Source organism: Penicillium canariense (assembly GCF_028826845.1).
Source record: "Penicillium canariense strain IBT 26290 chromosome Unknown utg000001l_segment0_segment0, whole genome shotgun sequence".
Lineage (NCBI taxonomy): Eukaryota > Fungi > Ascomycota > Eurotiomycetes > Eurotiales > Aspergillaceae > Penicillium > Penicillium canariense.
In genome coordinates, this window is record NW_026622728.1 from 3,070,056 (window position 1) to 3,084,655 (window position 14,600).

The window sequence follows — 14,600 nt, forward strand, 5'->3', positions numbered from 1 at the left end:
GTTGTTGTTGCGGTGACGAAGCAACGTCGACGGGAAGGAGCTCGGGGGAGGCAGCGAGTGAACCCCAGAGCAACGACGGTCTAGGAAGGGGAATCAGTGGCCCCAGATCAGATGATGGCACGTAATTCGAAGACAAATTAGAGGGAAAGGACGAGACGAGATGAAGTGGACGTGTGAATGGAAGCTGGAAGCAGACAACAGAAGCTTTGCAGGCGCGAGTCAACGTCAACGGAGGAGCTGACTGTACGGGTCACGTGAAGCAATGACGCCCATGCGGTCCGAGAGCGTCGGGCGTCAGCTGGCGAGGTCCGGCGGACTTTCGAGACTTGCTCAGAGGGCGACGTTAATTGCCCGTTAAATAGGTGTTCGTCCTCAGGAGCACCGCCAGAGCTTCAGACTTGCTCCCGTTCTCCACCTGAAGCCTGGTCTGCCCTGTTTACCCAGCATGTCAACACTCCTCCCTTTCCGAGACAAGCGGCTACCACCTGTGCCAGCTGCCGGTTCGATGTACCACCAGCATCCTCTCCTCCATGTCGAGCGCCAGACAGAGCACATTCAGCGCAATCTCCAGACTTTGATTGATGCGCAAAGCGAGGGTCTTCTGGCAGGTCTCGCGCGATCCCAGCCAGAAGACACATCGGATGGAAGCTTTACCCCGACATCCTCGGCAGCTGGTCAAGCTCGGTCTCCGTCAACAATCCCTGCCAGGCAGCCCCCTGTCAAGAAAATTGGACTTCGCGCTGCACGGCAGGGGATATTCCAATCCATCTATGATCTACTAAAGCTGCGAGAGGAGGAGCGTGACATTCTGTCGTCTCAGACAGACGAGCGCGACAACGCGCTCCATGAAATCCAAGGGTTCTCCTCTAGGAAAGACGGCTTGGAAGAGGCCATATCCTCTATACACAATGACCGAGAGAAGCAACTTGCCACACGGTTACAAGAAGAGGCTCGCGGCCTTGAGACTGACATTCGTGAGCTGGAAACCAAGCTGTACGAGATGAAGGCCAAACATCGCAACCTGATCAGCGAAATCTCACACCTCGAGAACTCCGTCGACGCGAAGCTATCTTCGTATAATGAATCCCTATCCCTCCTTCAATCCGACATTCAACACTATCTTCGTGATCCTCCAGTCCCACCGCTATCGCGACGCACGGGCGAGTCTACATTCTACTCCTTAAACCCCAAACGGCGCACACTCGACATGATGGAGGAACACTGGAAGTCGGAACGGGAGTACCTGCATCAGAGACAGCACGAAGTGGATGCGGAGATCCTAGCTCTGGAGGAAGGGGGTGGAGTTTGGAAACAAGCCATGGCTGACGTGTCCGGCTTCGAGAAGCGCCTCAGGGCTAACATGCGGCACTTCATTCAGATTCAGTCGTCAGCGACCGAATCAAATACTGAGCAGTTCTCGGGGACGATGGAGGAGGTCGCCGCGAACGTTTCAGAGGACTTGGACAAGACTACGCAGCGGCTGCAAACACATTTGGAGCTTGCTGAGACGAAGGATTGGAAGCTTCTTGTTTGCTGCATCGCCGCAGAGCTAGAGGCGCTCCGAGAAGCACGTGGAATGCTCCTTCCAGCTTTTGGCTTGCCAGTACCCAACAGCGCGCCCGCCTCCCAGTCGTCGTCCCCGGAGAACCCAGCTTCAGAGAATCCCGGGGATGTGCATGAGGACTCATTGGACAATGATGATCCTGAGCCGCCGGCTGATATACTGAAAGATGAGCATGCCCCGCACGCAGATAGTGCGTCCAGATCGGATGATGATGAGCCAGATCCAGCTTGGCTCTAATCTTGATTAGCCTTGTAGTTAGTTGAGAGGAAAGAGATATACATCTCGCGCTGAAATGTATCATGAATCAACGACACGTTTTGATGACCAGAGCAATTAGCATTAGGTCGCAGCTACGAAGACGCTGCCTGTAGGGTTTCCATAGGTGGGGTCCAGTTGGGGTGCGGGCGGGAAAGCTTCTCATGGGCAGCTCCGACATCAACTTCCAACCTCTCTTCAAGAACAACAGCCACTGGGCAGCAGCTTCGTTTGGGACGATGTAACTGATATTCGTCTTAAACCATGGACCTCCAATCTCCGACATTTTCTTTCACTATACCGTCCATTCATGACGGCTGCAAGCTGGAATGTCGACTCTATCTGCCGCACCAGCTCCAAGATATAGAACCAGAAGCATCGGGAACCTCCTCAGCCACGTGCGGTGCGATTGTCGCCCACCCTTACGCACCACTCGGTGGCTGCTACGATGACCCAATAGTGGGCTTTGTCGGTGGCGAGCTTTTACAGGCAGGGTACATCGTGGGGACGTTCAACTTCCGGTACAGGACCTCTCTGCTCAGCTCTGAGCTTGCTTGGGACTAACATGACCATAGCGGAGCTGGGGGCTCTGAAGGGCGGACCAGCTGGACTGCGAAGCCAGAACTGGGGGACTATGTGTCCTTCTACGGGTTCATGTTGAACTATTTACACGAGGTGAATGCGACACTCTTTACAGGACAGAATGAGATCCCTGCCAGCAAAGCCTCCAGGACAGAATCCCGACGCGTCCACTTAGTCATTGGGGGGTATTCGTATGGGTCGATGGTCGCCTCGCATGTTCCGACCCTTGATGTCATGCTGGACCTGTTCTGCGATGGGACTGTGACACCGGCGGCGATCGATGAGATTGGCAGAGCAGCCAGGAAGATCGCTGTGCAGTCCACACGGCGGCCCCCAGCAAATCCGGACCGCCACGCCGACCAACCGGGGCCCCGCGCGGCGACTACGATCTCCTATCTGCTTGTGTCACCCTTGCTGCCACCCGTGAGCCAGCTTCTGACTGTTTTCTCTGCCCTATCAGTGAACGTGGGGGACCAGACATCAGCTCAGGCCCGACCTGGGGGCCGTCCAGCCGACCAGCTGAGCGCGCACCGGACGCTCGCGCTATTTGGGGACCAGGACACTTTCACCGCAGCCCGCAAATTGCAGCGGTGGTCAGCCGAGATGGCCCGCATGCCGCAGAGCCAGTTCCGGGGCTGCGAAATCGAGGGTGCGGGGCATTTTTGGCGAGAGCATGGGGTGGAGACTCGGGCGCGACAGTCTCTGCGAGAATGGCTACGATCTTAAGAGGGTTGCGCTTCCGTTGTGGAAATAGGGATGGAGGTGGAGATGGAGATGGGGATGGGGATGGGGATGGGGATGTGGATGATGTTCTTTGCCACGAGAGGACTTGAAGTTCTATCTATTTGTGAAGGCATATAATTACCATACGAATATATACTGACATCCCCCCTTCAAGCATGGCGCATCCCCAGTCTCACATGCAGAGGCATGTGAAGGGCAGGCTCCAGGGGCGCCCCCCCGCCGGGGTAAAAAGGCCCGGCTGTTCAGATGATGGAGTAAAGATCATCGGGGAGGGTTGCAGCGGGTCGTAATACCATCTGCAGGCGTCAGCAAGATCAAGTCGATCCATCGATTCTCGATTGATTAAGGCGCAGCTGCATGCATTTCCGCAGGCCATGCCGCAGAGGGCAAAAAGTGGGCAAAATAGAGTCATCGTCGGGCCGCTGGGGAAAAAGTTGAAAAAGTTGGGGTCAGCGGGCGAATTACGATTGGCCCTCGTGACGTTTGTCCTCCTTCAGACCGCCAGAACCCACAGTTTTCATCCCTCATCGGTGATTCCTTTATGAAACCATCATTTTCCATTCACAGACCGTCGGCCTTCGTCGGTCTCTCGTTTCACTCCTTCTTTCCCTCATAACTTAAGGTTGTCGAGGCTATCATCCCTGGACTCCGAGTGGGCCGCCAACCCCGGCTGGATGGCTTGCTCCCGATGCACAGGCCTGCGATGTCGTTGGGCGACTCCACAATAGTCCAGTCGAAATACCACCATGATTCGGAGAGCCGCGCGCCCCTCTCCTCGCCGACGCGCCGGTCCCTGCGCAAGTCCATCTCCATCCCGGCCGTGTCCACGATCGTGAGGGATTCGTGGAATTGGGCGGGCGAGACCCTGCACACCTACCGGGACGGTCTTTCCGCCGAACAACGAAAGCGGAAGGCGGATATCGAGGACCTCAAGCAGGTGTTCTACCTGAAAATTAAGAATGTGAGCCATCCGCTGGTGATCCCCGACGGGCAGTGGTATCCCCTGCAGAGTTACCCTGCTAATTGCGACGTGAGCTGTAGGCGGTGTCATACGAGGAGTGGCGTACTTGCGCCACCGAGCTGGACGTGCTGGAAGACAACATCACTTGGAAAAATACCTTGGAATGTGCAGAATATCATGTCGAGCTGGTCCAGGAACGGTTGCGACAGCTGGAGGAGGCGCGGATTAACTGTGACGTGAGTCGCATGCTATTTCTCGTCCGCACCGGTCTCAGTCGCGACCTGGGGGAGATGAGCAACGCGTCGTTGTATCGGCACTCGCATATCGGGACCAAGGACCTTATCGATCGGTATATTACGACAGCTCTCGAGACGATTACCACCTTGGTGGATCTGTCGGTGCATAATCGATGTGACGGGCTCGAGCTCAAGTACATACTGGATCAGCTGTTGGCAGCGCGACAGGCATTTGGCCGGAGTGCGCTTCTTTTCTCCGGAGGCGCCACATTTGGCATGAACCACATTGGTGTTCTCAAGGCCCTTTATGAATCGCAGCTCATCCCGCGCATTATCTCGGGGGCTTCGGCGGGGAGTATTGTGTGCGCGGTGTTTTGTACTCGCACCGATGATGAGATGCCCCGTCTGCTGGATAGCTATGTGCATGGGAACTTTGCAGTATTCAATGAGCATGGGCAAGAGGAGAACATCTTTCAGAAGGTGGCACGGTTCTTGAAATTTGGATCCTTTCTTGACATCTCCCACTTGGCAAATACCATGCGGGCCTGGTTGGGTGACATCACGTTTCAAGAGGCATATAACCGAACCCGCAGGATTTTGAACATCTGCGTGTCAAGTGCCGGCATGTACGAACTTCCTCGGCTGCTCAACTACATCACGGCACCCAACGTGTTGATCTGGTCGGCAGTGTAAGTTTCCAATCGATTCCCCCCCTTCTGTGTGATGCCAAATAGCTCTAACAGCATATGTGTAGAGCGGTATCCTGCTCTGTGCCGTTGGTATTCAGGCCCTTCAACCTGATGGCCAAGGATCCATTGACAGGCGAGGCAATTCCTTGGAATGATCTTCACAAACAGTATATTGATGGTTCCGTTGACGGCGATCTTCCAATGACACGCCTATCGGAGATGTTCAACGTCAACCACTTCATCGTTTCACAAGTCAATCCCCATGTAGTCCCATTTCTACCAAAAGAGGATGGCCCAAGATACGCCGCCGAGCCAAGCCCGTCCATCATTCCTCGCTGGTTGAACACGATGACTCACCTTGCCAAAGACGAAGTGCTTCACCGAATGACCGTTCTTTCAGAACTCGGGGTCTTTCCGACCTCCATGACCAAAGCCGCGTCAATTATGAACCAGAAGTACAGCGGTGACATCAACATCTACCCCAAACTAAGCTCATCGAATTTCCCGCGGATTTTGGAGAATCCAACTACCGAATTTATGGTGGAAGCCTGCCTCAGCGGGGAACGAGCGACATGGCCCAGGCTGAGCCGCATCAGGAACGCTTGTGCCATTGAACTGGCACTCGATAGAGCCATTCACCAAATGCGGGCCCGGGTCGCTTTTAGCCCCGGACAACTGGATTCGCGCATGCATGGCTCTCTATATCATTTCGCCGATCCCACGGACACCGGCGCGGGACGGGGGCGTATTCGGAACCGGAGAAGAGGTTCACACAGTCAGGAGTTGGAAAGGAGGTGCCCAAGAGCACTGTCCCCCTGCGACACAGCACATGAACTGCGAAAGGCGCGCAGTACCATCTCACTCGAAAACCCATCCCTCACCACATCGAACGATCTAATCTCCGTCCCAGCCCGGCGCAAGGTCCACCACCTCCGTCGATCGTCCACCTCCTTCAGCACCGGGGTCTTCTCTGGATCTGGTAGCGACGATGAAGAGGAGGATCCCGGGCTGTCTTTATCCGTTCAATCCCGGTCTTCCCATCACCGTGGCTCGTGGGACGCCTCATTCTTGGTGTACGGAGAAGATTTCAGTTATGGCACGCGTGGCCCCGTCCGATCCCGACGATCTTCATTCTCAACTGGAAGGACGCCAAGATCTGCTTCAAGCCGTCGAGGTTCGCCAAAGCAGGTCTATGCAGCTTCGGCTCGGGAGATTTCCATGGCCTTGTCGCCTTCGTCCCGTCACCAGCTTAGCATGACGCCAACCGTGCATCCGAGCTCTCCTGACTCCCTGACTCGCAAAACGCGTGCTTGAGGATTGTAAGCGGAACATGAGTTTTGAGACGCATCACTTCGCCATGCCCCCGCGACATGACGGGGGTGCTGGCTTGTCCCTATCGGGCCCGGATGCCTTGCCGTGTCCGTTGACACATCGCGATAGCTTGAAAGGCTGACCTCCTCCTGCTCTCCGGTGCGGGCCACTCGGACGGGAGGCATCCGAGCAGGAACCCTACCAGAATTCCCATTTTCTTCGCCCCGGCTTTTCAACCAGTCCCTCCTTCCCTATACTATATCCACTACACTGGGACTGGGATTGCTGCATGATATACTTTGGTTGATTGGAATTTCCCTTTGTCTAGACCGGCTTGGCGCCGTGCCTTTCGGAAGGAGTTGTTGTTGACCTGGGGTGAATAGAGCCCCGCGTATCTGGGACGCCCGCGCTGTCATCTATCTATGACAAGCAGTGGCGGTCTCAAGTGTATATAGTACAGATGTGTACATACAGACGACACACTACAGACTTCAGACTTCAGATAACGCCTTGTCTGTTTCTCGGACGGAGTACTCCGTAGTTTCATCTCCTTATCGGCCGTGGCTCGATCGACACTCCTAGTACAGTTAAGAATCTGAGGTTCCGCCCGTGGCGCGACCGGCCTTGGAGCTAGACTGTCTCCTGCTCCAATCGCCGTGACTCCGTACTTCGTATTGTGCTCCGTCTGGTTCTGTGGTTACTGTGGCCAACGGGGTGCCCCCCTTCTCCCCCACCGGCCGGAGCGGAGGCCGGCACTCCACCAAGGGGGATCATCGGCATTGGCGGTTGGGAAGGTCGAGGCTCTTCTTGCAGTCAGTATCTTGGCGACTTTGTTCAAGAGGGCTGTTTTTGCGGATACACTTGCGGGTGCGCTTCCACCAGATTCGATTTTCTATTGCTTGCTGCACGAATAAAAACCATACGGCGACTTGCATCGCTCAACAGGGGACGCTGAGGTTGTCGATCCCCGAAACCATGGCTCCACCGGGCAGGCTAAAAGGCACGTTTGAGCCAGTTCAGACTGCAAGGTCCCGCCCGCACTAACCGCAAACAGCTCAGGGCTGACGACGACGCGGTGGACTCGCCGCACTTTTACATCCTCAGGAACCCTGTGACCCAGAAGCAGGCTTGTTTTGTTTCGCCTTCTGATCTAATCTTGAAACACCGACTAGTGCCGCCAGTGTTCCACGCGGTCTGGACACAATGGTACTTGCAAACCAGCACTCCGCAACGCGGACGGTCATATTCGCAAGATGAGCAAGAACAAGGGACTCTCGCGACACCCCAAGGGTTTCTGGCGTGCTTCGTGGTAGAACCATGGCTCTCAATATTCAAGCCAGCCCCTAAAGCAAATCCTGCCCGAGCTGGCCCACCTGCCGATCGACTACGGCCCATTAGCCGCTCCTTTATCAATCAGTGGGAACGCCTATCCTTGTTTTTCTCGCAGGGGGAGAATTCTGGGCAACCGGAATCTACCTTGCCAGTGGGCGAGTCTACAATAACTGCTGTCCTGATACATGCCCTGTATCAGACCCCCCCCCCCCCCCCCCCCCCCGATACCTGCCATGTGGCGATAATATGTGGGCGATATGATGAAAGCCCGTCCAGCTTTTGCTACGGCGAGGATCCTGCAGGATGGCCCCCGACAATCATCAAACCTTGTTGATACCTCAAATTTTGGGATATTCTGACGGCTCCGAAAATAAAGCCAAGCATTACAGTGACAATAAACTTGCTAATCCCTGGGCACAGGCATTTCATGCCCGAAGTTAAGCTCGTCGGCCCTACTTCTTAGTCTTGGCCGCATCCGCTAGCGCTCGATCGAGGAGATTGCATCCACTTCTGGTAGGTGCCAGGATTATCTGGCTGCCGAGCAGTGTGATACGGTCAGACCACTTCGGCACTGTGATATACACGGAACATGATCATCGCACTATTGTCTGGGTTCCTGGCGCGCTGCCTATTCAAGCAATCCAAGCGAACCCGTTGGGCCCTGCAGAGCCACTTTTTCTCCCAGGCTCCCGGTGGTGCTGCCGTTTTCTGGCCAGCAGCTATCACTCTATCATACGCTAGTGGAAAATAACTCAGCCCTGACGTGGATTGGCGAGTGCCTGGACACGTTCCTTTCCTGATGGCCCTGAGATCGGCAATCCGTCTTCGTTGCCCCGTGCTTAGAGTGTGCCCCAACCTCAAAAAAGAGGCGAATTTTTGAGATCATTGCCCCATCACGGAGTTCTCCATCAGGGATGGAGTACCCGAAGCGAGCTGGACCCCGGCAGCCTGAGCCAAGATGGCTGGTACACTGCGGGTCTGAGCAGCCTTATAAAGACATCCCCGATACGCTGGGCCGTTCTATCGGACTTTTTCTTTGGAACGTCACGTCTCTCAAATACTCGATATCTGATATTGAGTCTCGTCTTTCGAATTCTCTGTCCATTCTTTCCAGAACCGCTCCACCTAATTCAAACTACACAATGAAGTTCACCGGCTTCGCTGCTATGGGCTTGATGGGCTGCGCCCTCGCCCTGCCTCACGGTGCTCCTGCTGGTGCCCAGCGTACCGACCAGCCCACGCCTACTGGCCTTCCCCCATCCGGCTTCCCGACCCCGTCTGGTCCTCCTCCCCCGCCGCCCAGCGCCAGCGGTCTCAACAAGCACCAGTTCGGCTCTTTCCCTGAGCCTTCCGGCACCCCGTCCGGCTTCCCTGAGCCCTCTGTTGGCTTCGGCTTCCGCGGCTTCGGCAAGCATCCGGGCTTCGGTATCCCTACCGACCTACCGTTCTCTATTCCCTCCGGTTTCCCTACCGACCTACCATTCTCTATTCCCTCCGGTTTCCCTACCAGCCTGCCTACTGGTCTCCCCGGCTTCGGCGGCTTCGAGAAGCGCCAGGACTTCAGTATCCCGACTGACCTACCGTTCTCTATTCCCTCCGGTTTCCCTGCCAGCCTACCTACCGGCCTACCTACTGGTCTCCCTGGCTTCGGCGGCTTCGAGAAGCGCCAGGACGTCAGTATCCCGACTGACCTACCGTTCTCTATTCCCTTCGGTTTCCCTACCAGCCTACCTACCGGCCTGCCTACCGGCCTACCTACCGGCCTACCTACCGGTCTCCCTGGCTTCGGCGGCTTCGAGAAGCGCCAGGACTTCAGTATCCCGACTGACCTACCGTTCTCTATTCCCTCCGGTTTCCCTACCGACCTACCATTCTCTATTCCCTCCGGTTTCCCTGCCAGCCTACCTACCGGCCTACCTACTGGTCTCCCTGGCTTCGGCGGCTTCGAGAAGCGCCAGGACGTCAGTATCCCGACTGACCTACCGTTCTCTATTCCCTTCGGTTTCCCTACCAGCCTACCTACCGGCCTGCCTACCGGCCTACCTACCGGCCTACCTACCGGTCTCCCTGGCTTCGGCGGCTTCGAGAAGCGCCAGGACTTCAGTATCCCGACTGACCTACCGTTCTCTATTCCCTCCGGTTTCCCTGCCAGCCTACCTACCGGCCTACCTACTGGTCTCCCTGGCTTCGGCGGCTTCGAGAAGCGCCAGGACGTCAGTATCCCGACTGACCTACCGTTCTCTATCCCCTCCGGTCTCCCTACCAGCCTACCTACCGGCCTACCTACTGGTCTCCCCGGCTTCAGTGGCCCCGCTCCCAGTGGGCCTGCTCCTTCCGGCACTCCCACCGGTTTCCCCCAGCCCAGCGGTAGCCTCCCCAGCGCTTCCGGTGTGCCCACCGGCTTCCCCGCGCCCGACGGCTTCTTTGTCTAGCGCAAGTTTCCTCCCTTCCCTGAGCCCAGCGGCCCTGCCCCATCGGGCCCCGCTCCCTCTGGCCCCACTCCTTTAGGTCCTACCCCGACTCCTCGCGTTTAAATAATAACAACAACAATAACGCGTGAGCCGGGATTGTCGGCAGCAGCTAGTTCGGCAGAGTCTGGCGAAAAGAATCGATAGATGGCTCGATTGTACAGTTTTGATGGGTCCTGATGTATTAAGTTTGGAATTCCAATCGGGGTCGGATACTAGATTATAACTTTGGTTTTTGAGCGTGGATGTACGGACTATGGACTACGGGTACAAATGTTTGGAAAGAATGTTTGATTGCGCAATGACAGACCTACAGTATATGAGGGCTCATCGTTTGCGTCGCTTAACTTCAATACATTCTTTGACTTTCTTGACCGAAATGCAGCTCCGCCGTATCCCTCCATTTATAGCCGTTTTCTTCCGCAGGGTTGCAACTTACAAGGGCCATTGAATTAGCAATATGGCGAGAATATTCTCCCGTTGTCGCGCGCTATCCTGCAGAATTGGCCGGATGGGTACTGCGTAATTGCTTAGTTGTGCAAAAAAGAACCATGTAGACTCGGCCTTAAATTGATAGTTTTCTAAAAATACACCCTTAATTTGGCTGCATTTGGGTGGGATGGAGGGTTACAGTGACCGGGGGAGCCAAATTGGCGTTAATTGACTTCTATTTTAGGACCCCTGTTAGCTGCAAAGTGTGCTAATTAAGGAACGCCATCCCAGTTAGCGCTGATCCTCCGCACCTGCTGCATGACCGTCCGGCGCCAATGCACTCTCTCCATTGGCTTCGTTCACCAAACAGCTGTCTTGCCACTGCACGTCCCGCAGCTCGTGCAGCTTCCGGATTCTTCACGTCGTGCACGTCAGCAGGGCTAAAACAGTGCGGATTGGCGAACAAGCTTTATATCCAAACGCCTGCCGTTGCGATGAAGCCCTGACGATTGCTGCGCAATCCGGCCATTTGCAATTGTTCAGTCCTCCTTGATATCGAGGAGCTTGAAGGTTGCGCGGTCGTGTCGCGGTCGCTCGCCTCTTTTGTGCCTTGTTTTTTCTGCGTCGCCTGTTTTCACCCTGGCCTTTACAGCCGCACACTTCCTGTGTCAAGGTTGCCCCGATCATTGGCTGTTGACCCTCCACAAGCCCGCCGGACAGTGGTTTGCCGCGACCCTGGCCTCGTCCAATCCGAGCCGGCCCTCCTTGTCTGTGTTGATTGTCTTGTGCCTCCATGCACGCCATCGACAGATCCCCTGACACGAAGGTCTAGGATCTACTAGCCTTACTGATCCTCGGAGGTACCGATCTCCGTCCGCCCAGCCCAGGGTGCGCCGGATTATTTGAAGAGATCCTTTTGCACCTCTTCTGCGTCTGGCTTGTCCGGCTTTCTTCTCATCATTTCCCCGCTATACTCGGATGCCAGCTGCTGCCCCCACTAGCAGTCGCGCACCCAAGTGGGGATTCTATAGTCAGCATGGCGGGCATTGTCAATAAGCCTCTGGCCATCTTCCGCCGCCCCGAGTCCCCCAAACCTCTCCACACTAGGTGGGGGGATGTGGCTATATCGGTGCCTACTGATGGCTCATGGAATCAATACGACAACCCCCATCGACCAGCTCCAGAAAGACAATCCTACGGGCCCGGGTTTGTGCCGGACTACTCCCCCTCGGATCGAGTCTACAATACTGCACGCAGCAGCGCTACCAGAGAGAGCATTCTGAAGAGTGAGGACTCTGAAGATGACAACAAAAGTACATCCACGGGTAGAGCCTCAACGGTGTCTATATCACGACGAAACTCGCTATCTCTGGGGGCCTTTCGCCCCCATAGACTCTCCGTACGTTTGGCCTCTCGCCCCAAGCCCCTGAGAGGCGAATTACAGCTCGAGAGAGAAAGCCACCAGGCAGAGAATAAGATGCCCGAATTTGCGTACAAACCAATCCACCAGAACTACCCGACCGAGATATCTGAAAAGTCCGAGCGCTCTACCCATCACTATCGCTACATCCCCACAAATGGACGGTATCTTGAAGACATCCCTTCTCCTCGGAGTCCACGGAGCCAGTCAGCCACACCATTCCACGGCTCTCGCACCCGGCGAGATTCCTTCATCGAGTCTCTTGCAAACCGAGAACGCGGTCGCGAACTAGCGAGAGTCCATTCCCCACAGAACTCACGGCCGGAAGATGATTGCCAGAGTGTACGATCGAGTCTTGCAGATAGCTCTGACAGCTCTAGCGCTGGCTCTGGCTCCAGGCTGAGCTTTGGTTTGCCGCCGAGACGAAGGTCGTTGTCTTTGAAACCGCTGACTTTGGCTATGGTACCCGATCCCGAGGATCTCTATGCGTGATGGATATTTGACATTTCCTTTGTTTACCTGGCACAGCTTCTCTCCTTATCTACTCCTTGATGTTACTATCATTGCCCGGAGTATACATTCGGCATTAAAGGGCGTTCGGAATTTAAGTGGCGTTTTGGATTTTCATTTCGGGGGTATACTATCTATCACAGAATGCAGCCAACTTTCTTTTCCCCCACGCTATTATGATACCAGATGTATTAAGCTAATGGAAACACCCTTAAATGTACACCTGGTTTCTGATGTCGGTCAAAATTCGTTGCTTTGCCGAGACTTACCGCGGAGCGTTATAGTTCCGTTGACGTCAGGCTGACCCAACAATCCAGGTAATGAACACAAAATTGGAAGTTACCGCGACCTTGCTTTCAGACGACTGCACCTGACATCTTAATTGGTGGATTCAGAATCCATTAGACCCAAGCGATCGTTTGCAACTGAAGGGGATTGTATCGTCCCAGCTCTCGCTTCGCGGTGAGGAGTCCGACTGGATTTGGTCAGTATGACGGCATGGACGGGGATGACTATCCCAATTATATGTTGCCTCGCTTTTTTCTGGACAACCACCTAAACCTGAAACTTTTTTGAATTCTTTTTTCCACCACCTATACCTTGAAACTGTGTACTGTGCGCTGCGCCTCTTATCATTCCTCCCCGCCTTTTAGATAAATAGACATATACATTCACCATGGCGGACGCGGTAGTTCAACTGCGGTGTGGTGTCAAGGTATGGTTGCCATTACTCTTGCTATCCTGATCGTTCTCACATATCGTATGATCATGCAGAATGATGGCTGGGGCAAGAAAGGGAAAGCCTCGGCCGCGGCTCAGCTGTGGTCCAAAACGCCAGGAAACCCTGGGATCGACGAGTCCAAAACCTACTCTGAGGTCAGTCATGGGTTACCCCGAGTGGTGAAGGAAAGAAAAGACTGAACGATTCACTAGATGTGGATGGGCACATATCCATCGAATCCATCATACCTCCTATCTACGGGTGAACAGCTGGGTGATTATTTGAAGAAGAACCCCCAGCTAGTGGGCAAGTCGGTCAAGGATCGATATGGACCAGAAGTCCCATTCCTACCCAAGGTAAGACCCTTGTGCGGAATCAAGATCGCTTTGATTTCCTCGGCTTAACGATCGAATGATCCAGATCCTCTCCTTCTCCAAGGCACTGCCCCTTCAGATCCATCCTGACCTGAAACTTGCGGCCAAATTACACAAGGAAGACCCGGAGAAGTACGGCGACGCCAATCACAAACCGGAGATAGCCATTGCACTTTCCAAGTTCGAGCTGTTCGCCGGCTGGAAGCCCCTCAAGGACATCCAATCTCTTTTCAAGCTAAAGCCACTGGAGCATTTCGTTCCCTCATCTGGCAACTTCGACGACGAAACCCTACGGCAAGTCTGCAAGGCCCTACTGAGCGCCTCGCCGAACGAAGTCGCCTCCACCATCGCGGAGCTCCAATCCATTCCGGAGTCGCAATTTGGCACAGACTCCTATATCCCCGGGATGTTGGACCGCCTCAGCAAGCAGTACACCGAATGCGACAATGGCAACCTCGTCGCTGCCCTGCTGATGAACTACCTCACGCTGGGACCGGGCGACTCCGTCTTCGTGCCGGCCGATAGCATCCACGCGTACCTGGAGGGTGACATCGTGGAGTGCATGGCGCGCTCGGACAACGTAATCAACACAGGGTTCTGTCCTGTGGCGACGCGCGACAGCGTTGAGCTATTCGGGCAAGCGCTGACATTCACCCCGCACGATGCTCAGGGCGCGCTACTGCCCCGGCGCAAGAGTGACAAGGGCATGCAGGGCAAGACGGACGTCTACGCACCGCCGATTAGTGAGTTCTCGGTGCTGTGCACCGCACTCGGGGCCGGCGAGAATGAGACGCACCAGGCCATTCATGGGCCTAGCTTGATGATTGTGACGAAGGGGTGCGGATCAATGAAGATCCCTGGGAATACGACGGTCGGGTTGCAGGAGGGGTATGTGTTTTTTGTCGGACAGGGCGTCGCGCTGGACTTTAGCACTGACAAGGGCTTGGCGGTTTACCGCGCGTATGCGGAGTAGAGGGTTGGACGATCGATGATTGGAGGGA

The 14,600-nt window shown here is 55.2% G+C and overlaps 6 protein-coding genes across 6 annotated transcripts; all 6 read left to right on the forward strand.

Moving 5' to 3' along the window:
* Positions 1-445: 445 nt before the first annotated feature.
* Positions 446-1,801, forward strand: N7482_001073 (uncharacterized protein; the record flags this gene model as incomplete). Its single annotated transcript, XM_056683198.1, has 1 exon — positions 446-1,801. One exon carries the CDS (start codon positions 446-448, stop codon positions 1,799-1,801), a length of 1,356 nt encoding a protein of 451 aa, XP_056546804.1.
* A 282-nt stretch (positions 1,802-2,083) lies between these two features.
* N7482_001074 (uncharacterized protein) lies at positions 2,084-3,127 on the forward strand (the record flags this gene model as incomplete). The annotated part of the gene is made up of 2 exons (XM_056683199.1): positions 2,084-2,340; positions 2,395-3,127. The coding sequence occupies 2 exons, from the start codon at positions 2,084-2,086 to the stop codon at positions 3,125-3,127; spliced, it is 990 nt and encodes a 329-aa protein (XP_056546805.1).
* A 706-nt stretch (positions 3,128-3,833) lies between these two features.
* On the forward strand, positions 3,834-6,345 carry N7482_001075 (putative Patatin family phospholipase; the record flags this gene model as incomplete). Its single annotated transcript, XM_056683200.1, has 3 exons — positions 3,834-4,106; positions 4,187-5,031; positions 5,097-6,345. 3 exons carry the CDS (start codon positions 3,834-3,836, stop codon positions 6,343-6,345), a joined length of 2,367 nt encoding a protein of 788 aa, XP_056546806.1.
* A 2,471-nt stretch (positions 6,346-8,816) lies between these two features.
* N7482_001076 (extracellular proline-rich protein) lies at positions 8,817-10,106 on the forward strand (the record flags this gene model as incomplete). The annotated part of the gene is made up of 1 exon (XM_056683201.1): positions 8,817-10,106. The coding sequence occupies one exon, from the start codon at positions 8,817-8,819 to the stop codon at positions 10,104-10,106; it is 1,290 nt and encodes a 429-aa protein (XP_056546807.1).
* Positions 10,107-11,610: 1,504 nt separating this feature from the next.
* Positions 11,611-12,486, forward strand: N7482_001077 (uncharacterized protein; the record flags this gene model as incomplete). The annotated part of the gene is made up of 1 exon (XM_056683202.1): positions 11,611-12,486. The coding sequence occupies one exon, from the start codon at positions 11,611-11,613 to the stop codon at positions 12,484-12,486; it is 876 nt and encodes a 291-aa protein (XP_056546808.1).
* A 694-nt stretch (positions 12,487-13,180) lies between these two features.
* On the forward strand, positions 13,181-14,572 carry N7482_001078 (uncharacterized protein; the record flags this gene model as incomplete). The annotated part of the gene is made up of 4 exons (XM_056683203.1): positions 13,181-13,219; positions 13,279-13,380; positions 13,438-13,581; positions 13,646-14,572. The coding sequence occupies 4 exons, from the start codon at positions 13,181-13,183 to the stop codon at positions 14,570-14,572; spliced, it is 1,212 nt and encodes a 403-aa protein (XP_056546809.1).
* Between the last annotated feature and the right edge of the window lie 28 nt (positions 14,573-14,600).